The sequence below is a fragment of the Canis lupus genome, chromosome 19 (assembly GCF_003254725.2).
Source record: "Canis lupus dingo isolate Sandy chromosome 19, ASM325472v2, whole genome shotgun sequence".
Classification (NCBI taxonomy): domain Eukaryota; kingdom Metazoa; phylum Chordata; class Mammalia; order Carnivora; family Canidae; genus Canis; species Canis lupus.
In genome coordinates, this window is record NC_064261.1 from 43,263,357 (window position 1) to 43,289,869 (window position 26,513).

At 34.6% G+C, this 26,513-nt stretch overlaps 1 protein-coding gene across 25 annotated transcripts in view; it reads right to left on the reverse strand.

Moving 5' to 3' along the window:
- The window catches only part of LOC125753068 (protein SREK1IP1-like), a 187,002-nt gene that overhangs the window by 51,089 nt on the left and 109,400 nt on the right, over positions 1 to 26,513 (reverse strand). For 16 of the 25 annotated variants that reach the window (XR_007403995.1, XR_007404006.1, XR_007404007.1 and 13 more), the window contains one exon: positions 13,684 to 13,721. The exons of 5 other annotated variants lie outside the window; for them this stretch is intronic. Coding sequence is in view for 1 of the 20 variants with exons in the window: in XM_049097402.1 (XP_048953359.1) it covers positions 13,717 to 13,721 (5 nt within the window). In the remaining 19 variants the exon portion in view is untranslated. Of the gene's footprint in view, positions 1 to 13,683; positions 13,722 to 16,417; positions 16,556 to 19,738; positions 19,883 to 26,513 lie in introns of all 25 variants that reach the window. 4 more of the 25 variants (XR_007403999.1, XR_007403996.1, XR_007403998.1 and 1 more) reach the window with 1 other exon arrangement.

Consider the following 26,513-nt stretch of genomic DNA (forward strand, 5'->3'; position numbering starts at 1 on the left):
CTCGAGTTTATGCATTCTTTAAAGCATTTGTGCATAATTCATGATATATCTTATAAGTACCCTATATGAACTTTGGAAACATGTTTGTTGAGCATTGATGGCTGTAACAAGTTAGGAAATGAATGCTCAAGAGAATGAAGGTTATAATTGTTCACTAAGCAAATGACCAAGTTCGTATCTACAACTTTTCAAAGACTCATATATATGTGGTTCTATTAGTGTAATATTACACTCAAAAACTGTAGAAGTGCTAGGCCCTGTGAGAGATACTTTGATATATAATGTCTTTTTCAGGAACTCCCAATTGATATGCCATGAAGAGATTATGGGAGTGCTACCTGAAATATCAAACCCTTATACTTTGGAGTAGCCAAAACAGCCAGCTACTTGTCTCTGCTTAAGTAGCTTCATTTGGATTCCTTAAAGGACTGCCCAAGTGGAACAGACTCATTGGCATGCCTTCAGACTCCACTGTCCTTGAGTGCAATGAACAACAGCTGTCTGCATGCCACCATGCCCTGAGCATGGTCAATGAGGTGCTCTACCTTGGATATCCCATCCATAGTCTACAGGAGCATGCACCAACTCCTTGGATAAGGAGCCTATGGAGCTTCAGAGAGTTTGTGTTCCACATGCTCAACTGTTTGAAAATCTTAAGAAATGCATGTGGCCATTTCATGAAGGCAAGGTTAGATTATTTTTCAGCTTGGCACACATTTCACTAATAATTTTATTTTTTCTTACCATGACTATATTGCATAGGATTTTTTTCACCATGTCATGTCCTAAAGAGATATACACAAACACTTTCTATCTTATCCCAGTATGTCATATACATTTGATGTTCCATATATGACATGATGTGAAATATATTGGGAAGTGTATAACCATTTTAATATTAACAAAAAAGTTAATTTTTATTAATATGTAAATGTAAAGATGTGAAATCTATAGATAATTTAGATTCACATTATGAGTTGATAATTATTTTAAAGTTTGAATTCTTAGTGATTATGTATCAGCACACAGTACTTATATGGTACTTCATAGGGCTTATACATACAACATTATTTAATTTTTACAACAACTCTATGGAAAAAAAAGTATTATTATCCTTATTTCAGATATTTGAACCAAGTAATGTCCCAGAATCATAGAGCCAATAAACCGTAAAGTAGAAATCTAAAATGTGATTTTTGCTAACACTATCACTCTCTCTAAAATTTTAGTTATATTAACCTGAATTTCTATTTAAATGTTATGAATAACAATATACATTCCTATTAAAAGTCAAATAGTAAAGAGTTCATTAACAAACATTATTAATCCCTACTATAATATTGGTTTTGCAATTGCTTCCTTTCTATATGATTGGCTTCTGTCAACTTAATCTTCTTACAGACATGTTCTCTTTTATATTGCCAACTCTTAGGAAGAATAAATGGTAGATGAGAGCAATGAAGGGAAAAGACTTGAAACTGGTCTTTCAACTAAGTTAAGTTTGGTGCCTCAGCTAAATCAAGAAATTAAATTGAGGCGATGTCCATTATTTCTCATGGACAATCTTATGTGGCAAAAAAAAGTGAAAAATTTGCTCTTTGCCAAAATACTAGGAATCGGAACTATATATCTGATCTTGTTGTCTACAAATGTTTACAGAGAAGAGTTTTTTTTATCATCAGTTTGGTTTCATCACTTCAAATATTATCTATTTCTAAAAGCCTTTCTTGATAAGTTACGACCACAGTTGACCTGGGTCTTCTCATTTCCCTGTCCTATTAGTTTTAGTAATCATTTTTCATTCTCACTGGACCATGTGTAAAGTAAATCTCAATTATCAAATTGTCCAATATGTATCTACAATATGTTCCTTGGGAGCCAGAAGATAAATTAGAAAGAAATGCAGATCACTATTATCTCCAGAGGAGACCTGACTTGCCCAATGTCACACAGTAAGTTAGTGGCAGACTTGTTTAATGTCACCTCTCTTAATACTATATCATTGCTCTTGCTGTCACTAGGGCAAATTTAGCTTCACTTGTCTGTGAACTAGACAGTATGGTTTACTGAACACTTAATGGAAGTGAGCATTAAACTAACATTCTTTCTTCTTTCATAACAAGGTTTGTGAAATAGAGCCTCCTCTACTGAACCCTTCTTGATTAAACAGAAATGAATACAAATTGCCTTGCCCTACTTCTAATTTCAGAGGGCAACTTGTATTTCCACAGTATGAGAAGTCATGGAAGCTCCACTAAGTACTTGAATAATTGTAGTACCTAATATTATGACTACGGACTCCTCTGAGTACAGTAGTTTAAAAGAATTTTAAAACTTCCAGCATTATGTCCTTTTTACTACTATACACAAACTGTTTATTATTTGAGTTTTTTGACCAAGTCTCCACATCAACAAAGACTAAAGAACGTTGTGCTATTTTATCCAGTAGAATAGTCTGACTTAGGATGGCCATGGGAGATAATCAACCATTTTGTACAAAATGGACTCATACAAATATCAGCAATCACCAGTTTAAGATGCTAATTTTACAAATAGAGGAATGACTGCTCAGAAAAGTTAATGATTTATGCAAGTGACTTTGGTTACAAGCAGAGCTAGGAATGTGACTTTCTATCTTCCAGCACATGTTCTTGTCACCTCAGCACATGTTTCTTAATAGGTATCTTGGTGTTTTATACATAACAAATGCAATAAAATGAATATTAAAATGCAAATAACTTTATATTTCTATTGACTCTAATTATTAATTTAACAAATATTGCTTATCAACACTACAGTTCATTTGGAACATAGCAATTGAAATTCCTGGGTTGGATTCATCTTCTACAATATATAAAGTTTTAAAAATAGCTAAAGATAAAAAGTTCTATCGGTAGTGATGCAAATAGATAAATACTATTTCTACTTATAGTGTGTAAAAATACACATAATTATAAGACATTTGAGTCTCCATCTACAAGATCAAAAAATATATTCATTTAATTGAATGCGAGGCACTATTTCTGGTAAGATTCACCAATATTTTACATGATAACAATGGAAAAACCCAATAATACCAACATAGCTATGTCATAATGCTAAGGTGCAATCCACCACAGACACATTGATATATCAGAGATTTAAAAATATATAGAAATGTTTTTTATAATTTATAAAGGATGCTCTATCTTTATTTATATGCTCTATCTATATTTATAAGGAAGAGAGATAAAGAAAGGGAGAAACTACTATGTATTAGGCACTGAGTTCACTGATTTTAGAGGTATACTTTCATTCAATACTCATAGCTGTCCTTTGAATTGCATACTATTTTTATTCCACTTTACAGATGAAGGAGCTGGGATTTACAAAATGACTTTCCTAGATCACATTCTTTCACTAATACTAAACAAGCACATGGTTAGTAATAGTTTGTTAGGTGATCACTATTCTGCTAGGTGACTTGTGCTAAATTGAGTGCTGTCCTCAGGTGCATTACATCTAGTTAAATCAAGTCTTACGCACTGGGAACAAGCAAGAATCCTGTATGTTAACAAAGTCTAGTCTATGATCATATATTGAGTTTTTTTGCCTAATGCCCTTTTGTGACCGAAAAAGATGTGCACATAATTTGTGGAAACCGAAAAAAAAAAAACAAAAAACAAAACAAAACAAAACAAAAAAAACACACAACTTGAAACAAGAATTTGCTTTAAAGGGTTAAAAATAAAATGGAGCCCAATGTTCATGCCTTTACAAAAATAAAGTAAAAAAGAAAAAAATTAAGCATGGATTCTCATATATTTGTAGTACATTATTTTTCTTCTTTCTTTCCTTTTACTTCTGCCTCCCAGAAACACAATAAAGTCAGTTAAAACTTGAAGAATGGGAAAGCTTGAATAATACACAGGAGATATTCAAATCTCTTCATTTGGATGATTAGGGAATAGGGAGGTTTCTGTCTTGTATTGTTTTGTTTTCTTAACACCATGGACAGTTTTTAGCAAGTTCAAAGTAATTGGGATTTGTGCACTCCATTTATGTGGTATTTGTCAAAAAAGGACAGAATGAAAGAAAGAAAACACACACACACACACACACACCCTGAACTAGTACACGTGCTAGAGTATCACAGAGAATTCAAACAGAATTGGGAGCTTTTGCACTAGGGAACTGTATTTATTGAAGCAGAAAGTATCCTCTGTGTGAATAAGCTTCCCTGAAATATGTTGGCATAAATGTGCTTAAACTCATTTAGAATACCATACTGTCTACAAATTCTCCATGCTTGTCAAGTCCCTCAAACTATACTTCAAGTCACCTCATCACAGTAGTGTTCTATTTTGTGATAGTTTTTAGTAAGAAGCACTCAAAATTTCAAAACCTAACCACCAATATTTTAAAATTCAATAGTCATCATTTAAAATTGTCATTTGCCAATGTCATTATGTGTTTTAATAGTTTTTAAATCACATCTCTAAATGTCAGTATATATATATATATGTATATATATAATATATATGTATGTATTCTCTAATATAAGTCAAATTCATTTTTTTGTTTTTTGTTTTTTGTTTTTTTTTCAAATTCATTTGTTAATCTTGGTTTAGTGATGGGAATTATTCTGACTTCTATTTACCTTACCACCTAGGGATATTTTGGAAGTGGAAGTTCATTGTCTCTTTTTTTAAGTCACTCTTGGGATAGAAACAAATAAGGATACATAATAAGCTGAAAATTAGTTGAGAATCTTCATTAATTTGTCTCAGATAGGGCCAGACATTCTCCAGGTGATTCTAGTGTGCTACCAGGTTTAAGGACCATGGATATGTCAATGAAAGTGCGATTATCATGAAAGGTACTTATTAATAAAGATGTACTTCATGGAATCTATGACAACATAATGACTACACCTCAACAAAGATTCGGACCAAAATATAAGAAAAGAGTAAGAGAACCCAGCAAGTCTTTCATTTGTCATCTTGGCATTCTCCCTTTTTGTTATTTTTCTCTATCTCTTACTTTCCTGCTATTTATTTTACCAATACTTCTGAAATTCAGAGTTTAGTCAAGATTACTCTGCAATTTCTCAGCTTCAGTTATAAATTGATGAGACAGTAAGCCTGGCCATTTTTGAGTCATATACTCACCCTTAAACCACTCAACTGTGACCTGACTCTGAGGTTATATATGGTGAGTTGGTGGTTCTCTTATGAGGATGGGAGTAAAACGATGGAGATGGGGGAAGGGAGTATGCACAGACAATCCCAAAATGTTGACAAGGGAATTTATTAATTTATCCTTAATGATCTAGCCTCAGTACTATATACATAGTGGTAGATTAGGACCTGGGAATACTTGTTTTGATCCTGAAGATGCAAATAAGAAGTAACTTTAAAACTGACTTACACTATTAATTTCATTAACATTCTACTGCTAATTATCCACATATCCAAATGACTCCCATCAATAGAACATTGGCTCCTCGTTCTCGGTCATAAGTATGTTAATGTAAGTCCCTCTTCTGTAAATATATACATTTATTGACTGTACGTAATGTAAGTAGCATCCATTATTTTGTTTCTTATGTTATCATTATTTACAATTATGGAATGTTTTTCTATTAGATTGTTCAAAATGATAGTGCTGGAGGAATAAGAAGACATCATAAACAATCCCTAGCTAGGATATATCCAGATTTTATTCAGCCAATTTGGGAGGCTTCTTTAAGAAAATGAATAAAAATTATGAACATAAAGTTAAGTATGCAAAGGATATCTGTTCGAACAGATTGTAAAATAAATCAAATTATTTTTTAAATATGATAATTATCACAAGTATTAAAAATTTTGGAAACATGACATCTTTAAATGGATTAACAGACATACCTCTTATAATACTTTATTCCTACATGTTTTGGCTCATACTTTTTGATTGCCTCTTCATATGGTAAATTTTGTTATTAATCTATTCTTTCTTCTAGCAAACTTGATTAATTTTTATGTTGAATGTTAGACTATATAATCAAACCCAGAGAATTTTTCAGTATTTATTATTACTACTACAAAGTCGTGGGTTATATTCATAGAAAATTTGGAAAATTCTGTTTTGTGTGATTTCTCTTAAAAAGATGGAAAAATAATGAATTGATAACTTTACATTACTAATTATTTATTTGACTTGGATAAACCTCTTTTAACCAGGTTTAAACGAAAAACAATTTTTTCTTTGCTTGTAACTACATAAATATAAATAAATATAAATATATGTATATAAAATTCTCCCAATCACTATATATATATAAATACATGAAGAATTTTCCACACACTGGCTTGTGCCTCTATATGTTTCAAATTTTTTACTTCTTCTATTATCCACATACTTCCTTTGGCAAATGATACTTGACAAGTTAATTTTGTAGTAAGATCACTTGATCTAAACCTTCATTTCATGACTTCATGTAAATCAGTATAGTGGTGAGAAAGGATATTACTAAGTTATTTGTATACAGAGGATGACAACAATAACCTTAAGTAAATACAAAAGTGACTACAAACCATGATATACATCAGTACTCCCCAAATAATTTTATCTTGTCTATTGCTAACCTTTAGAATGTTCCCAACTGTTCTAATGTCTCTGCACACAGAGAAAATTGACTACAGAGCTACTGCATAGCAAAAGGCCATGGACTTAATTGATTTAGGTTTGGCAAAAATACAGGATCATGTGAGTAGATTGCTAGAGGTCCTTCCTGTGCCTTTGAGGGACCTACGTAGGAAAGGATTCACAAATTTCTGGCCTAAGTAGCTTCGTGGTACATCCCCTCAAAAATAAAAATAACTCCCCATCTTGTCACTAACACAATATTTATGAGGAATGAATAAATAAAAATTACGCTGTTCTGGTAAGCTCCTGATGTTGTATAGCAGAAATTACAAAATGGGGAGTAGGGTTGGGAAATGGGACCTAATACTTTCTCCTCTACTTTCAAATTAAATAAAAAACTAGGGATGTCTGGGTGGCTCAGCGGTTGAGATTTGGCCTTTGGCTCAGGGTGTGATCCCTGAGTCCCACATTAGGCTTCCTGCATGGAGCCTGCTTCTCCCTCTGCCTATGTCTCTGCCTCTCTCTCTCTCTCTCTCATGAACAAATAAAATCTTAAAAAATATATAAAACTAGATATGAAACTAATATGATGACTATATAATTATCTCTTCCATCATGAGGGAGATTTCAAATGTGGCTGATAGAGATTGTTTTGTTGGTATGGCAATGTAGACATGGCATAAGAACGGAAATGCAAAATCAAAATCAAGTACTATCGAATAAAAATCTAGAACAGAGGCATAATTTCATAATCGTGGTTTCTTAAAGCAAAATCCAAAAAGTTTGGTGATGAACAGAATCAGACACTTCCATAGCAATAAAAAAGAGCAGAAAAACAGGAAAAGACACAAAAGACAGACTTTGTGTAAAAATTACTCAAGAATGACCACAAAGATTAGAAATAACAAAAGAGAAAGCATCCTAGAAAAATCAACACTGAGGGGAAAGAAGGACTAAGGTACAGCATGGTTTTTCCTAGACTTAAGACTCAGTCTCCTCTCAAGCCTGATTATTCAGTTACATTAATACAAGAAACTTTGTGAAAAAATATAATTCTTTTGTTAATTGATTTATCAGTTATTTATTAATTTCTACTATTTGCTAAGCACTATACTTCTCATCGGAGGTTACAATTCATGATGAAATTATCATTTTGACAACATAGATTGCCAAAATAACAAGGAGAAATAGGAAGCACAGAAATGTCCAAGGACTGAAATTATTAATAAAACTCTAGGTGTCTTAGCAAGAATTTTCGAGTGTCCTGATTTCATTAACATATTGCCTTAAAAAAAAGTCTTTGCAAAGGACAGAGATAATGACATAATCAAATGGCTTCCAATCACTTTAGGATGGAAGGGTCTTTTCTTTCTTTTCTTCCTTCCTTCCTTCTTTCCTTCCTTCCTTCCTTCCTTCCTTCCTTCCTTCCTTCCTTCCTTCCTTCCTTCCTTCCTTCCTTCCTCCCTCCCTCCCTCCCTTCCTTTCTTCCTTCCTTCCTTCTTCTTTCTTTCTTGATGTAAAGGAGATCTGGATTTATTTTTAACTTGCTATAAATAATACTCAGGACATTTATATTTATTCTCATTGACTAGAAATGTACAAATGATGGTGTTAAATTGATTATTTATTTAATGATTTTTCTTATTCTCATTACACCCTATTATTTGTAAATTCCTTTAACAGTTTTTTGGGGGGTTTTGTTTGTTTTCTGGTTTTTTTTTTTTTTTTTTTTACACACTAGAACATTAAAGGCAGGCAAGGCAAAATTCTAATTATCTTTTGTTGCAAAGCACCATATGTTGCTGCTTTAACATCAGAAAATACAATGAAGAACATTCAGATATTAAACAAAACTTTGATGAATCTAGCTGGGGTGAAAAAGTTAAACTGGTCAACACATTGCAAAGTGAATCCATTTATGACACACTTAATCATGCCAAAATATTTACCACTCAGCATAAGCACCCATCATGAAAAGGAAAGATGTGGTTCATCATTTTAATATTCAATATAATTCTGTATCCAGCTGTGGCCCTCAAGAAATTTAAAAATTTTTTGTGTATGTTTGGAGTTAGGAAAGGGGAAGGATGAAGTGGGAGGGAGACGTGTAGATCCCTTACAAAGCAACCAGATGTTTACTCTGGCACTTTACATAAAAGTTAAGAGAACATTAAAAATATTGATTGTGCGTGTACACTTTGGTTAAAACTGTTTTTAAGTCGTGCTTTATGATTTATTTGATCTCTTGCAGAGAAGAAAGATGGGAGTTGTTTCTTAAAGATTTTAAAAACAAATATGCATCTAATTTTGTTAGGAAAATGTTATAATTCCATTATATGCATTTTTAGCTGGAAGAAAAGTATGAAAGGGAATTCTTATCGACTACTAAACAGCAAGTGTGTTCTAAGTCATTATCTTTGTGTTTAGGTAGCTGAATCTCTCTTCCTTCGTAAGAAATGACTGAGAACCAAGTAGATATCAGGCACTTGCTTTGTTCTAACAAATCAATAGAATAGCATTTGTTTAAATCCTAACAAATCAACAGAATAGCGTTTGTCTGAAGGAAGACAGGCCTTTTTCTGCAACTTCCTATCACTGTAAACATTTTTAAATAATAGATTTTCTCAAAATTGGAAATCATGTCTTTTTGAGACCCATATAAGTATTATAATCAAATAGCAAGAAAAGCTAGTCTCAAGACTTAAGCTAAATGAAGAATCATGAACACCATATCCCAAGGTATTTTAACAAATTTGAACCTCACCTTCTGAGGACTTTTGATCTAAAGCTACATTCAGTTGGAGAAAAACAGTTATTTTTATTTTTTTAAATCAAATAAAACTGGGAAAATATTGATTTGTTGACAGAATTTAACAAGTTTTATTAAGATATTTTCGTACTGTCTAGACTTGTAGCCATAGAGCACTTTGCTTTGCTAAATAATTCATTTGATTTGACTTTTACCCCAAATTCTGGTTTTCAGTATTTTAAAATATGTTGAGATCTCTTTAAGTCACTTCTCTCTGTCTCATACATTTTTCAACTTGAGAAGACCACAACTTAAATGGTTTTCTTTTTAAATTTTACAGACAGACATGCATTAACTATTTGTAAGAAATATGTCATGGTATATCAGCTTATCAGCTCCAATGTCAGTATTCAGTTAATGGATCATATCCTAGTTATTTTCTGTGTTCCATACTTTGTGCTTGTTCTGCTGCCTACAGCTCCCTCTCCTATACTCCTAACTCCAAATATCCACATTCTGCTCTTTAGCCTCAGAAAGCACATGGTACCTCCTCAGACAAAATGATGCTCTGACCCATAGATTAATGCACATCAGAACTGCCCTTCTTATTTGTTCTTATTTCTAACCTACCTCTGCCAACGGTCCCATTTTCATGATGGAATTGGAGCTACCTACCACAATAAATGAATCTCACTCACATTAAAGGATGGGTATCAATAAGCAATCCTTCTTGTTGAATTTTTATATCTGAGTTTATTTCCAAATTAATTTTTAACTGAATTGAGTATAAAAGGTGTTTTTGGTAGGAAAATATTTTTTCAAAAATGCTTAAAATTAACCTCATAAACGAATGATGTTTAAAAATTGACAATTTTCTATTTCATAGATTTTTAGGTTTTTGATATGTATCTCTGAATTATATTTTGACCTCTCATTGGCTATTCTTGTGTCTCTTCTATACTTAGGTTTTATAAAAGTTATTTATTTATTAATTTTTCTCTTTTTTAATTGTATAGATAGATGTATGAATTCTATAAACCTTTCTGTTCATTTAATCTTACTCATAGACATGTGCGATCCTTTTCCAATGAGAAAAAAATATGTAAATAATAAATACTATTACCTTAAGATGAAGATATTAAACATTAGGTGAATGAGGAGAATTAAGAATCCTTCCACCCCATATAAGCCTAGTACTTGGTAACCAGCGACAGCAGGCTGCTTCTGGAGACAGGGTTAGTGTGTGGAATAAAGCCTCACCTAAAGCACAGGCTTGCAGGGACTCCGAGAGCTACTAGTAGAACACTGACATTGAGGAAAGCCCTCTGGGACCCTAGGAATTACACAAAGTACAGGTACCCGCAGTCAACTGTAGGAAGACTTATGTTTCTATTCAGGACATAGAAAACCACAAGAAGATGTTCCCACTCTAATAATGAGAGCAAATAAAAAAGAACAAAAAACCACCAAACCAAACCAAGATAGATAGTCTGGTTAATTTGATAAAAGTCAACAAGTGAGTTTCTAAATTAAATTTCAGTTAAAAGTTGCAGCAAAATCAGCAAAATGGTTCCAAGAAAAGTAGCTAAAAATAAAAGCATAATATTAAAGTCTCAGGAATGTGAAACTTGTGAAAAAATTCTCTAAATATTCTATTTTTAAAAAACTTAAAATGCCCGTATATCAAGGCAACAGTATTATTTAATAAACGGATGGCATTCCTCGAATGACTGAATCCCTGCCCTCCATTTGAATAGAAAAGGTTTTAGCCTATTGTGACTATTACCAGACCATGTTACTGGATGTTGACACTTCTTCAATTTCTTCCATAAGTGGTGTCAGAATTCCTCCTTTATCAGTCAATCACTCTGCCCACAGAGTTTACCGTCCTCCCCCTACATCCTCTAAGTTAATTCATACTTCATAGCCTATATAAGAGAGAGCCAAGCATGGGGAACTGGACAGAGAGGGCACCTTTCTCATACTTTTCCTAGCAATGCCCCATGGCAGAGGCATTCAAGAGCTGCCTGTCTAAGTGACTATCATTGCCACTTATTAACAGGTATCCAATGTCAAAGCATATTCAGTGTGGGATATAAAGACATTTCTTGATTTACTGGTTTCTATTCCTGAGCTTTCAGAGAAGAAATTCAATTAGTATGGAAGTAGAATAGAGGAAATGAAGAAAAAGAGAAAAATATCACTAAAAATTAGTATAAATTCAATTAAAAAATAATGTTGCATATCCTTAACAAATACTTTAATCAATATTCTTATTTTTCAAAAACTACTGTAGTATTTAAATATTTTTGGTTCAAGATATGTTTAGGAAGTTAGCCATACATTTCTGAAAACTTCTCACACATCTATCCAGTTGCACATTTTATAAGGAAAGAAACCATTTGACTTTTCAGAGAGAGAGAATTAGTAGAGACCATTCCCAAACTTGGTTATTACCTCTCTTCTTTGAAAACAAGTTGATTTGTTTCTGGGCCAAACATCCTAATTTGACACTGGTTTTAATGAAACTCTTTAATTTGCTAGGTTTGTTGGAGGGACAGGTGGCTATTAGTTGTTTTATTTTTTGGTTGATTAGCTTTGTCAAAAACTTTGATACCATGTAAAAGATAACACATTGCTGCTTCTTAAAATTGAGTTGCTTATACTCCTAATTTGTTATAAATTATAGGAAATTTTTTTTTGTTTTATAAAAACAAAAACAATGAATCATCATTATGCCTTCGATAATACGTATGGCCCCATTGCCTATTTTGTGAAGAATCAGGCTGGGGGTGTAATTTAATATGAAAAAATATATATCTCTAGATTTAAAAAGATTGACCAATATATAGATTTCATCAAACACCAGTAACTTGTTTATTTTCTTGTAGAGAGAGAATGAGGCCCATTATTATCAGATTGCATAAAGCAGCAATGAAATTTCCTTCAAATTTGCTTTCCTTATGTGTTGTTTCCCTAACACAACTTTGCAGGGTAACTAGTCCTGTATCTATATATGTATCTTATGTACCTTATGTCTGTGGAAAGAAATGAGTTTTGATAAATCAGGTGACAATGAATGATCAACTCTACATGAATAAAGACCTACTAGCACTGTTTCTGACTCTTTATATGTCTAGAACTGAGTTTAGTCTATGGTGAATCCTACATAAATGTTTGTGTATTTGTTTTTAGTGAATGGTTGGACGACTGAGGGTGAATTCCAAAATTACTTTTGTGACTTCTCAGCTTATCTATGCTACTATTGATTATACACTTGGAGGATAATCCAAATCTCCATGTGGTCAAACATCCCCAAAGAAGTTCCAGTCATATACCCTTGTAAGATGAGCCTGTAAGAGCCTGATGAAAGGAATTCACAAATGTGAAGACTTAATCTTCTTTGGCAGGGAATTTGCATGTTGATCTGAAAAGCATCTATCCCCTTCTCCTGCACATCTAACAATGTTTTTATTATAATTTTAAAGGAAAGTGCCACACACTTATTCTAATTTAAAAGGAAAGTGTCATACACAGGTGACAAGAATGCTGGGATTCTGATGAAGTTAAAATGTTAATATGAGGAGAATTATGGATGTTATATAGAAGCTGGAAACTTGGGCCTTTATTGTTGTTCACTCTGCAAGTCTAATCAGATGACACTTCTCAAATTACCGATGTATAAAATGAGATTTTGCTACTACATCTCCTTTTCATGTGTGAAAATGTTCATCATGATTTAGGTTAAAATGAGTGTCATATAATGTCTAATGTGCAATTAAAATAAGGTGATGTCATGAATTATCCAACAATTTTAGATGCTCTATTCAGGATTTATTCTTTCTACTTATTTCTCTTAAGGAAATAACATGCTATAGTTACAGCACTTTCTACTCCTTTATTAAAAATAGGTGATGATGAGACACCTGGGTGGCTCAGTGGTTGAGTGTCTGCCTTTGGCTCAGGGCGTGGTCCTGGAATTCCAGGATTCCAGGAAGAAGTATAGCATACTTCTTCCTCTACCTATGTCTCTGCCTCTTTCTCTCTCTGTCTCTCATGAAAAAATAAATAAAATCTTAAAAAAAGAAATAAAAAATAAAAATAGATGATGTTTAAATATAATATGGATGATATCATATTAAAGATTTAATAGTTTAATTACTAGATAAATAATAAAATTATGATATTTTAAAGACAAATTTGCTTTATAATACTTGTAAAGAATATATGCTTAATACCCAAAAAAGAAAAATATTTTATATATTATATTATATATATATATGTATTAGAATATTACTTAACCACAAGAAAGGATGGATACTTACCATTTACATTGACATGGATGGAACTGGAGGATATTATGCTGAGGGAAATAAGTCAATCAGATAGACAATTAATGTATGGTTTCACTCATATGTAGAATATAGGAAACAGTGCAGAGGATCATAGAGGAAGGGAGGTAAAACTGAATGGGAAGTCATCAGAGAGGAAGACAAGCCATGGGAGACTCTTAACTATAGGAAACAAACTGAGGGTTGCTGGAGGGGTATGGGTGGCGGGAATGGGGTAACTGGGTGATCTTAAGGAAGGCAAATGATGTGATGAGCACTGGGTGTTGTATGCAACTGATGAATTGTTGAGCTCTACATCTGAACATAATGATGTTCTATATGTTGGCTAATTGAATTTAAATAAATAAATAAGTGTACATCTCTATAACGGAATGTCACATAACAATAAAAAAGAAATGTACTACTGATATATACAACAACAATCAACACCATATTCATTCTGATAAGTGAAAGAACCCTGCTCTAATAGTCTACATACTACAAGATTCCATTTCTATGACATTCTGAAAAAAATATTAAACTATAAAGACATAAAACCAATTAGTGGTTGCCAGAGGCTGAGTTGGTTGTGGGTTTGACTATAAGGAGCATGAAAGGGACTTAGGAGGGGATGCTATATTTTGACTGTTGTGATTATGCAACTGTATGTGCTTGTCAAAATTTGAAAATTTTACACTAAAAAGAATTTCACTATATGGATACCTTAATAAGAAAATTTTAAAACATGGAAGAATAAGCCATTGAGAAATGAAAAATAATTATATTTACATATAGAATGGTAACAGTGAGGTGTCATGGTCAGGGATAGAATCTTTTCTCTAAAGATTGCAGATTCTTTCAAGAGATTTCATTGTTAATCTTTATTTCAGATGTGTTGTTGAACCTATGTAAATAAACATAATTGTAAAACAATTAAATTTTAAAATGCGGGGATCCCTGGGTGGCTCAGCGGTTTGGCACCTGCCTTTGGTTCAGGGCGCCATCCTGGAGTATAGGGATCGAGTCCCACGTCAGGCTCCTGGCATGGAGCTTGCTTCTCTCTCTGCCTATGTTTCTGCCTCTCTCTCTCTCTCTCTCTCTCTCTCTCTCTCTATGTCCATTAAGAATAAATAAATAAAATATTTTTAAAAATTTAAATGCAATTTATAAAAATTAAAGTAAATTAAATAAGTCTGTCATAAGTCAAAATAGCATAGAGATTTAAAAACAAAATGAAAACAATCTTTCAAAAACAGTTTTAAACTATTTTCCTTTATCATGTTTGTCAATAGTATTATAATATTGTTTGTGTTATTCAGACCCAGCTGAATGTGCATTTTGCAATACAGGAAATGAGTAATTGTTCTCATGTCATTGAGAATCAAGCTATTCTACACAAATGAAAGCAGTTCTATTTTCAAAGTAAGGTATATAGTGTGATCGCCAGGGTAGCGATCATGGGCAGCAGGTACAATAGGACAGCAATGAATTGATGTTAATCACATAGGAATAAAAATAATAGTAACAATTATAATAGCACATGTTAATAGTGCATGTTTTCTGCTGTAATCATGGAATTAAGAATTTCTAAGGAGCTGTTTCCTTTTACTTAGAAATAGATTAGAGACATTAATTTGAGTTTAGAGGACTACAGTACCATTATGCAGTCTTTATGATACTGTTGATCAGTTGAAATGAAATAGGTGGGCAGCTTTCAAAGGTGTTCCTTGATACATATAATAAGAACAGTTTCTATGACTGGAAGCAGAAACTTGACTCTAGTTATCACAGTGGGATTATAAACTTCCCACTTGGCTCTCACATCTAAACCAGTCATAGAACTAAAATCTATTGATTGAGGGAAAGGCTAGGTCAACTTAAGGAATATAGTTACAATTTCTGTTATAAATCTTCTCCAGAAGGTTATGTATCCTTTCACCAGAGTTAACTAATCTGAGAAAAAAAATAACCAATAAAAACTCATGCTTTTTTGGCAACTGATTGTGAATTATTAATATCTGAAAAATTACAATAGCAAATAGAGGAAATATATAGATCAGATAACATATTGTATACTCCAGATAGACATACTTCACTCTCAAACAAATCCTCATATTACTAAGAGATATTTTAGTGGGAAAAGCCAAAAACGTCCTTGGAATCATCCTCTGCAGCTTCATTTTATCCCTTAACATCACCAAAATAGAAAAACAATGCCCATCTCATGCCATGGGAACTTACAGAAATTAAAGTACCATCAAATTCTTGAAGGACTTAGAGTGATAATTTTTACCATGCCTCAATTTATTTTTCCTTGCATAATGCAAAAATGCAAGAATCCTTCATGAATTTTGAGGGAAAAGTTTGTATTACTGAAAACTTAATAAAATGAGAAGGCCAACTGGAATTATCATTCCAGATATTATATCTTTACCAGATCAATTTACCCACCATCAATTGACTTGGAAGACCTTTCTGTTTCTTGGTGGTCGTAAAGACTATTAGACGCAGTCTGGCTTATAAAATGGAGAGCGCAATGTGATGCCCTACCTCTGAACTACTATGTTAGCTTTTCTGTTCATTGTAATACAATTTTCCCAAAGAACCTTAATGTCTTGGTATCTTATAAAATATTGAGTTTATCCATTAAGTAAATGACATTCTATTAATTAGACCGAATGACATTAGGTAGTAGCCAGTAGTCTTGGTACCATATCAAGAGACTTACATGTCAAAAGGAATTAAATCTTGTGAAAATTCAGGGTCTTGTTATATCAGGGAAATTTCTAGTAGTCTATTGTTCTGAGGCATGCTGGGGGATCTTCTCTAAAGTGAGACTGATTGCTGCATCTTAAGGCACCCGCCACTAGGAAAGAGTAGGCAATCCTGGTTTTAGTATGCAACTATATATTTATGTAAGCAACTCCTAAGACCTCTAGTTCTGACTGGAGCCCAGATCCAGAAAGCGTTCTGTGACAAGATACTCTGCAACTTGAGCTTTATATGCTAAGAAACCAATTCAATTCTCTCTTTGCCTGAACTATTCTTCATTGGGGAGCATCTTGTGGCCAGGTCTCTGGCCCTTGTGGAGGTAGAGACTGTTCATGGAAAAGGAGATAACCTTATAAACTGAACTATATAGATGGAGAACTGTGCATCATCTGAACCACCATATTTTCAGTTGTGACTGGGAAGTAGGTAATGTTCTTAAGTACTACACAACTGCACCTGTCTAGAGATTTCTTCCTCAGGTGACACCTACTGCCACGGTACTATCAAAGAATGATCTTATAGTCTTGGTTTTGTATTGTTTGAGATACCTTACCCAACAAGATTTAACATGTCATATCTGATCAGAGTCCACCTTGATCTCTTTGTTAGTTCTTAAAAGGACATATGATCTGAGACTGGGATCTCTGTCTGTTGAATCTCTAATGCTGACCAGGTTCTGAAACAACCTCATCTGTTTTTTTGTTTTGTTTTGTTTTGTTTTTTATTTCAGACTCCCTGAGATGGAGAGACTGTCTTCTGCCTATAAATGCCTATACCCACAATCCTATGTAATCGTACCCCCAGGGCCGAAACTCTTGATATCATTTTAGAATGACTCTTGTCATATTTAGACTGCTGTTTGTTGTTAAGAGGGGAGAGGCCAAAACAGCCTTATTTATTTCCTATTGATTCCTAGCCTTTTACTTCTCCTACCTCTATCCATGACATGCAATAATGACCTGTAACCTGTACAGTGTGACTTACTGACCATATGCATAGATGCACATGCATAATACCTACTAATGGCAGGATACTTAGCATGACATAATTAAGAGGTCATATTCTGACCTCATTGTGTGCAGATTAGGAGAGTGAGGGGATAGTTCCTACCAATAACATGGTTTCACAGGAAGCACCACAACAGCTATATTTCTGGCTAGTGGGGAAGAATCTATATTCATTTCAGTCATAACAACAAATTCCCACTTTCACAAAAGGGAGTAAGAGCTAACTCCACGAACAGAATGTTGATTAAAATAGAGAATACAAATAAAAAAGCAAGAAGACCAAGTCTGTTGTAGGGAAGAAAGGAAGAGAAGAGATGAAAAATCTTTTCCTCATTTATGACTAAGGTAGATAGCCTATATTTTGCAAATTTTTTCAGTTATCTACTATCATATAAATTATTGAATACTTATTATATAGAGACTACCAAGTAAGTGAAGTATATTGATGTTTACTTCCTCTCCCAAACATGGGAAATGACAGAAAGAAAGAAAAATAAATTAAGATATTTATGATGAGAATGGGAGGGGGAAGCAACAGTGGATGAAAGTTTTTAGCGAAATTTTAGAAATAAAGATGGGAAAATGATAAGTGACTATATAAAGAAGTTGAATCTATGTGCCTATAGAGGTAACTATCTTCAAGATGTGAGCTAATTAGCTCTGCAGGTCAGCTGAGGCTCTCAGAGCTTCAGGCATCCCAGAACATGAAAGCAGGAAGTAAAGAGTGGGGCTTAGGTGAGTGTCTACAAACAGTGTATGTGGCCTTCTAGAAGGGCCAAGCACAGGGGAAGGAGGAAGAGAGACAGAAGCTGAAAAGTTTCATGAAACATGCATTAGGAACCGGGGACCTCAGCAACCTGCCCTAGGTACCTTCAAGGAAAATCGCCATCCAGGCAAATTACAATCCCCACCTGGGCAATCCCAGCCAAGAGATGGCCTTTTGCCCTAGAGAAACTGAATAACCCAGAGAAAAGCTCTTTAAACTAACACATTTCATTCATTTCTGAATGAATATTCAAGAAGAATTTTTTTTTTTTTTTTTTACATCTCTGATCAGTGATGCCAAGCACTTACATGATTTCCAGAAGGGCACACTGACAATGAAGTTGCCACGTACATTGCATTTGCTTGCCCTACAGCACCAACACATCCTTGCTCTAAATAGGTGCTAATAAATATTTTCTGAGTCTATTAACAAATTCAGCCACATACTACTTGTCAAATCTCGTTATCAAACATCACAAAGTGCTGGAAGAAACTTTTGTAGGTCAACTAATATGTTCCCTTGACATAATAACTTCTAAACAGAGTTTTCTATCATATTTCTGTCCAATGTCAAGATAGAAGTGAACAAACCCACATGCAACTTTAGAGCTCTTATATTTTTGCTTCAGTGAAGCTAAACCAAATTATTTAATAGCTTAAAGTCAATCTCCTATCTTTTCAAAATTTCAGCATCAGCATTCATGAAAGGTTTTGGTGCAGTTTCAGACTAGCAGCTAAAAAAGACACTGGTAGTCTACTGTGTATCCATGGAAATAGGAATTGAGTAGACTTTTTGATATGATTATGCTATCTTTGGGATAGGTCATAATGACACCAGGTGAAAAGAAATGCAGGACAGAAAAGAGCCTGAAGCAAGCCCGTCCTCATTAATTTTATCTAAACTCCACTGCTCTCATTTGTCATTGGCACTGTTTTTTTTTTTTTTTCCAACCCTCCAGCTCTGTAAGAAAATGTCTAGTTGTTTCTAAAATTCATTGAGAAGTCTGGCTTTCATGAAATAGTTTGATAACTCACTTTCTATTTATTAGAAAGAGTTAAGAATCCCTTATTGGATTAATTTCTTGGTTATAGTTAATGTTCTAATTTTTAGAATAACTCATTGTGCTTCTTCTCACTGATACCCTCGTAAAGCAGTCATCCTTTCAAAATTTCTTAGTTTTATATGCTGCCTCATTGATTCCTACGAGGATTAAATAATATAATGTGTGTAAAGTGCTTAGCACAGTACCTGGCAGAGTTAAGTGCACATTAACTGGTAGCTGTTTGGGTTGTTATATCATTATTACTATTAGCTTGCAATTTCATGCACTTTACATTTAATATCTTAAAAAAAAACAAGTATTTTCATCTGTCTGCCTAATGGCTAAATCACGTAGAACCATATAATCAAATGTTATTCCTTCTTTTTGACATGATCTCTTTTCTTCTTTCTTCTTTTATATTTGAGAGTAAATACAAAGTCATGAAGACTCAAATTTATGTACCTGGAGTTTTGAGAATCCTCATTTTTCTCAGTTCTATTAGTTTTTAAAGGAAATGCCAAGTAAATGGTTAATCCCACTTCTGCTTTGTCCTTTTTGACTAATTTCCACCGACAAGTAATCCTGTTCCCTTGTATTCCTGAGAAACTGAGAGAGAGAAATGCGTATTTCATATTATTCAATTATATCCATTTTTGACTTAAAAGTCTGCTCATTAGGCCGCCTTACCTGTATCGGTAGACTATCTGTTGTTCTCTCTTGCTGCTTTCAAGTTCTTTAACCAGTCCTTTGTAATTAGGGTTACAAACATTCAGGTGTGCCTTGGACATGTCCCTTTATGCCTGTTTTCGAGGCATCCCTTCTACTTTGCATTTATGTTTGACATTTCGTATTTTTCACAAAATGTAATGAACAGTTGAACTAATTTATGCCACAGTGGCTCTGACAGGCTCCACGTTGACTTTCAGCTCTGCCCTGTTTTCATCCGATACTCTTGAGTTGCATGTGCAGTGCAACATACTTCATTTAAAACTCAGTTGTATCTGAGAAACAACCAATGATAACCCGTTTCTACTTTCCGAGACCTTCTCAGACTTTATATAACAATGGATGATGTACACATACACTCACTCACTCACAGAACTTTTCCACAACTTTACCCGAATCCTTCTCAGAGAACTCTTTCACACCAATCCCAAATTTCTCTGCTAGCTCCTGCCCTCTCAGTATCTCCGCCTGCTTTAGTCTTCTCCTCAGTGCTTGCAACTCTAATGCTCTATGGTCTATTAACTTATGCTTGACTGCCTCCCCTGTAAGAAGTTATAATCTTCTCAAAAGTTCAGGCTTTTGTCTGTTTTGCTGACTATTCCTTTACCAGTGCCTAGAATAGTGTCTGGCACCAGGGGGCCACATGGAACAACTCCATCCCATTGCACTCTATGTAAATAGGATTCCCCGGAGCATAAGTGGTGTCCCTGGCATTGTACAAAACAGTGACCTGGTCTGCCATCCACTAAGCATAAAATAAATGTTAAAGAAAAAAATGACTATTAACCAATAAATACAGTATGATAGATAAGATATCTTGGGAATTTTCAGGGGGTTTCTATAAATGTAGAAACTAAAACTGCTCTAAAAACTAAAGTTTTTTTAAAGACTCTACCAAATTAATCCATGTTTATTCATATGTGATCATTAAACTGAGTCTTTTTTTAATCATTAATCCAATGCAGGGTTAAATGAGGAAAATACATACAGAAATACTTCCTAAAATCCAGTAATTCAGAATCCAAACACATTTTCAGGCTAGGGCAGTCCAGGTGGCTCAGCAGTTTAGCGCCGCCTACAGCTCAGGGTGTGATCCTGAAGACCCGGGATTGAGTCCCACGTCAGGCTCCCTGCATGGAGCCTGCTTCTCCCTCTGCCTGTGTCTCTGCCTCTGTCTCTCTCTCCTCTCTGTGTATTCTCATGAATAAATAAATAAAATCTTTAAAAAAAAAAAAAACATTTTCAGGCTAAAATTGTCTCTTTGATTTAGGTAACCATCTAGTTTTTTTTTTCTCTAGATTGAAAAAGGCCAGGAAACTGAAGCAATTAATTCTGTTTTATTCCTCCTCATTTAGCAAACATTTACTGAATACTTGTTAGGTTCCAGGTGCAGTATTAGATGTCATAATGTTTGTTATTTAAATTAAATACTGAAAAAACTACATAGTGCTGTGTTTAGCAACCCAATTCTTTTGAATTATCAGAGATTGTTCAGGTAAGTCTTTGAAGACTGAAATGAACATATCCTGAAAATTAAGCTTCTTTTGCCCTCCCTGAGGACCAGTAATGAATGCAGTGTCTAAAGATATCCTTCCTCAACATCTTAAAAGCCATCTACGAAAAGCCCACAGCAAATATCATTCTCAATGGGGAAGCACTGGGAGCCATTCCCCTAAGATCAGGAACAAGACAGGGATGCCCACTCTCACCACTGCTATTCAACATAGTACTGGAAGTCCTAGCCTCAGCAATCAGGCAACAGAAAGACATTAAAGGCATTCAAATTGGCAAAGAAGAAGTCAAACTCTCCCTCTTCGCCGATGACATGATACTGTACATAGAAAACCCAAAGCCTCTACCCCAAGATTGCTAGAACTCATACAGCAATTTGGTAGCATGGCAGGATACAAAATCAATGCCCAGAAATCAGTGGCATTTCTATACACTAACAATGAGACTGAAGAAAGAGAAATTAAGGAGTCAATCCCATTTACAATAGCACCCAAAAGCATAAGATACCTAGGAATAAACCTAATCCAAGAGGTCAAGGATCTATACCCTCAAAACTATAGAACACTTCTGAAAGAAATTGAGGAAGACACAAAGAGATGGAAAAATAGTCTATGCTCATGGATTGGCAGAATTAATATTGTGAAAATGTCAATGTTACCCAGGGCAATTTACACGTTTAATGCAATCCCTATCAAAATACCATGGACTTTCTTCAGAGAGTTAGAACAAATTATTTTAAGATTTGTGTGGAATCAGAAAAGACCCCGAATAGCCAGGGGAATTTTAAAAAAGAAAACCATAGCTGGGGACATCACAATGCCAGATTTCAGGTTGTACTACAAAGCTGTGGTCATCAAGACAGTGTGGTCCTGGCACAAAAACAGACACATAGATCAATGGAACAGAATAGAGAACCCAGAAGTGGACCCTCAACTTTATGGTCAACTAATATTCGATAAAGGAGGAAAGACTATCCACTGGAAGAAAGACAGTCTCTTCAATAAATGGTGCTGGGAAAATTGGACATCCACATGCAGAAGAATGAAACTAGACCACTCTCGTGCACCAGGCACAAAGATAAACTCAAAATGGATGAAAGATCTAAATGTGAGACAAGATTCCATCAAAATCCTAGAGGAGAACACAGGCAACACCCTTTTTGAACTCGGCCACAGTAACTTCTTGCAAGATTCATCCACAAAGGCAAAAGAAACAAAAGAAAAAATGAACTATTGGGACTTCGTCAAGATAAGAAGCTTTTGCACAGCAAAGAATACAGTCAACAAAACTAAAAGACAACCTACAGAATGGGAGAAGATATTTGCAAATGACGTATCAGATAAAGGGTTAGTTTCCAAAATCTATAAAGAACTTATTAAACTCAACACCAAAGAAACAAGGAATCCAATCATGAAATGGGCAAAAGACATGAACAGAAATCTCACAGAGGAAGACATAGACATGGCCAACATGCACATGAGAAAATGCTCCGCATCACTGGCCATCAGGGAAATACAAATCAAAACCACAATGAGATACCACCTCACACCAGTGAGAATGGGGAACATTAACAAGGCAGGAAACCACAAATGTTGGAGAGGATGCGGAGAAAAGGGAACCCTCATACACTGTTGGTGGGAATGTGAACTGGTACAGCCACTCTGGAAAACTGTGTGGAGGTTTCTCAAAGAGTTAAAAATAGACCTGCTCTACGACCCAGCAATTGCACTGTTGGGGATTTACCCCAAAGATACAGATGCAATGAAACGCCGGGACACCTGCACCCCGATGTTTATAGCAGCAATGGCCACAATAGGCAAACTGTGGAAGGAGCCTCGGTGTCCAACGAAAGATGAATGGATAAATAAGATGTGGTCTATGTATACAATGGAATATTCCTCAGCCATTAGAAATGACAAATACCCACCATTTGCTTCAACGTGTGGATGGAACTGGAGGGTATTATGCTGAGTGAAGTATGTCAATCAGAGAAGGACAAACATTATATGTTCTCATTCATTTGGGGAATATAAATAATAGTGAAAGGGAATATAAGGGAAGGGAGAAGGAATGTGTGGGAAATATCAGAAAGGGAGACAGAACATAAAGACTCCTAACTCTGGGAAATGAACTAGGGATGGTGGAAGGGGAGGAGGGGGGGGTGGGGGTGAATGGGTGACGGGCACTGAGGGGGGCAGTTGATGGGATGAGCACTAGGTGTTATTCTGTATGTTGATAAATTGAACACCAATAAAAATAAATTTATTAAAAAAATAAAAATAAAATAAAGATATCCTTACTGGAAGTGAACATGATATTTGCACTATAAAGAAATAAAAACAAACAAATACACTTAATAAATTTAACACTTTTTATATTTTGGATATAAATCCATGTTTGTTTTTGGAAATATATGAGGAAAAAAAATATGAGGTTGCGTTCAGCTACTGGTCAACCCTAGGGAAACTAACTTTTAAATTAATGGCTACTAAGGAAAGTATTGATATTTTGTAATTATTAAAAGTTCTTCTTTTGCTGAAGTATGTCATGCTGTATATCATTTTCTCAAATGAATATATCTGAGATATAAAACAATTTCCATCAAAAAGAATCACATAAAAGAAAAAATCACATACAGCAGGTCACGGTGAGGCTGCATGCCTAAAGCAGGAAATTGAGGAGATATAAGTATTCTAGTTCAAATGACACCCAAACCTCAAGTCTGTTTTTGCATGACACTTGACTAATTTTCTGGATTTCTTTGTCCTTGGGTTCTATTAGTTTATTTCCTAACATTTAGCTTTTGTTAAAGTACCAATCCAAGGTCTTTACACTTCCCCCTGCATTTGTGTTGTGGTAGTTTGTTTGCTTGCTTAAAAAAAAAAAAAAAAAAAAAAAAAAAAAAAAAGTCTTAAACTGAAATACATATTTGAAAAGCAACAAACTTAAAAAGAATTATGGAGATTTATGTAGAATTTATATTATTTTATATTACTACTCCAAGGTCATTAAAAATATAAAAAACAAAGGTGAGGAAAGTTAAAAGTTACTCTAAATCAAATGACAGTTGTTTCACTGACAACCTGAATTTCAAGTGGAAAATGCAGTTTATAAGATGCTAGAACATGTCATGTGGAACATGTTTGACCTTGTTCATGCTTTTTCAAGGGAAAGGAATGCATAGGTGTATTCTATTCATTTTTCTTTTCTTTTAGGTTTCTGTACTGAAAGAGCTGATGTATCTACCTTCAAAGGAAAGAACCAAAAAGCCTCAGTGATGACAAGATTGCAGTGCATGGGGCACTGTGAGATTAGGTATCACACTCCAGGACAATGGACCATATACTTTCCAACTGTGAGATGGATTTACTACACAGCCCCATATTGAGGCCACCCAAATATGGGAGAATTGTCCATCTTTAGATTAGCCATTTCTTGGCCAGGAAAAGTTCAGACCATCAGCCTCTGCTTGAGTGTCTTTGGAGGACCACTGGGAGATGATTAAATCCTATAGGTCTCTAAAAGATGATACCTGCACTAAACGAGTTCCTTCTAAAGCTGCACTTTACCCATTGGCCAATTTGGCCCACTCTATCCCACGAAATTCTCTTGAGGAAAACACTTCTGAGTAAGATAAATCAATTTTCATTTTGAAGGTGTCATCACACTATCAGGTAGACAGCCTGCGGCCATAATCATAATTGGCCACATTGAATGTTACAAGAATATAGCAATATGAACTATATGTGCTAAGCATTCGTCCGTCACAAACACACATAAAAACTTATAATGTAACTCAAGTTTGAAGTACAGAGATAAAGCACAAAAATCTCCCCAAAGCTTTGTCAGAAAAAAATAAGAGCTCCTTTGTACCTAAAGGCATTCATTATGTCTTATGTTAGAAGCAGTGTTGAATATTTTAATAAGGTATTTTACAAATTGTTTCCTGAAACTGAAATGTTTGAGACAGAATTGGTGTTCCTAAGAGTACTATATCCAGGACAAGGAATGTTGTGCCCAAGATTGCGCATCTGAGAAACCACCAAGGAGCCAACACCGATGCAAGTGCATGAGGGTTTATTTGCAAGCTCGAGCTTGGGTCCAAGTATACCCGACACAGGGGAGCAGGGACTTGGACCCAAGCTGAGCTTGTTAATAAACCCTCATGCACTTGCATTGGTGTTGGCTCCTTGGTGGTTTCTCGGATTTGCAATCTTGGGAACAACAGGAATTTGACCTCATCTGAAAGGGAACCGGATACTAAAATCTTCCTTATCAAGCATTTCTATTAGGCCTTTATTTTTTCTGTATAAAAAAGCATTTTTCTATTTATTTAAATTCATTGGCTTCAAATGTAGTTTTCAGTAATTCATCAGGTGTGTATAAACCCAGTGGTTCTATTGCATCTTAAAAGAAACCTCAAGTATTTGGTTTTGGTAGAGATAAAAGGGCAAATATATCTCTCTGGTTACTAAACGAACTGTTATTTGCTTTCAGGGATTTGCTTTCCCCCGAAATTATCAGGACCAGTAATGTCACCGCTCAGTATCTTTGAAGACCACCGTTTTGTCTTGTCTGAATTCCTTCATTTCTGGATGTTTCTGTCTCTGTCTCAAAAAACAGTGGGCTGTTTTTTGTCCCAAAGACTGGCTCCTGTACTTGCTTAGTATCAAATGCACTCAAACATTCTTTAACTGTCATTCTTCCTTCCCATTTAGGGAAATCCCCACGGGATATCTAGATTTTCACCATCTCAAGAAAGTAGAAAAAAAGCAACACAATTTGGGTAAAGACAAGATTTTTTCCCCGTCCCTTTTCCATCCATGAGATATTTTTCAGCTCGTAGAGAACAGGATCAAAGAGAAAGTTTCCACATTATACTGTTTCTTTTTCTCAGAATTCATCTTCTTATGGTTGCTCGATTTTACACCAATATATGCATTTCTGTAATTTTTTTTTCCTTTTTTTGAGCCATTGGTAAATGTGGTCTCTGGTATAG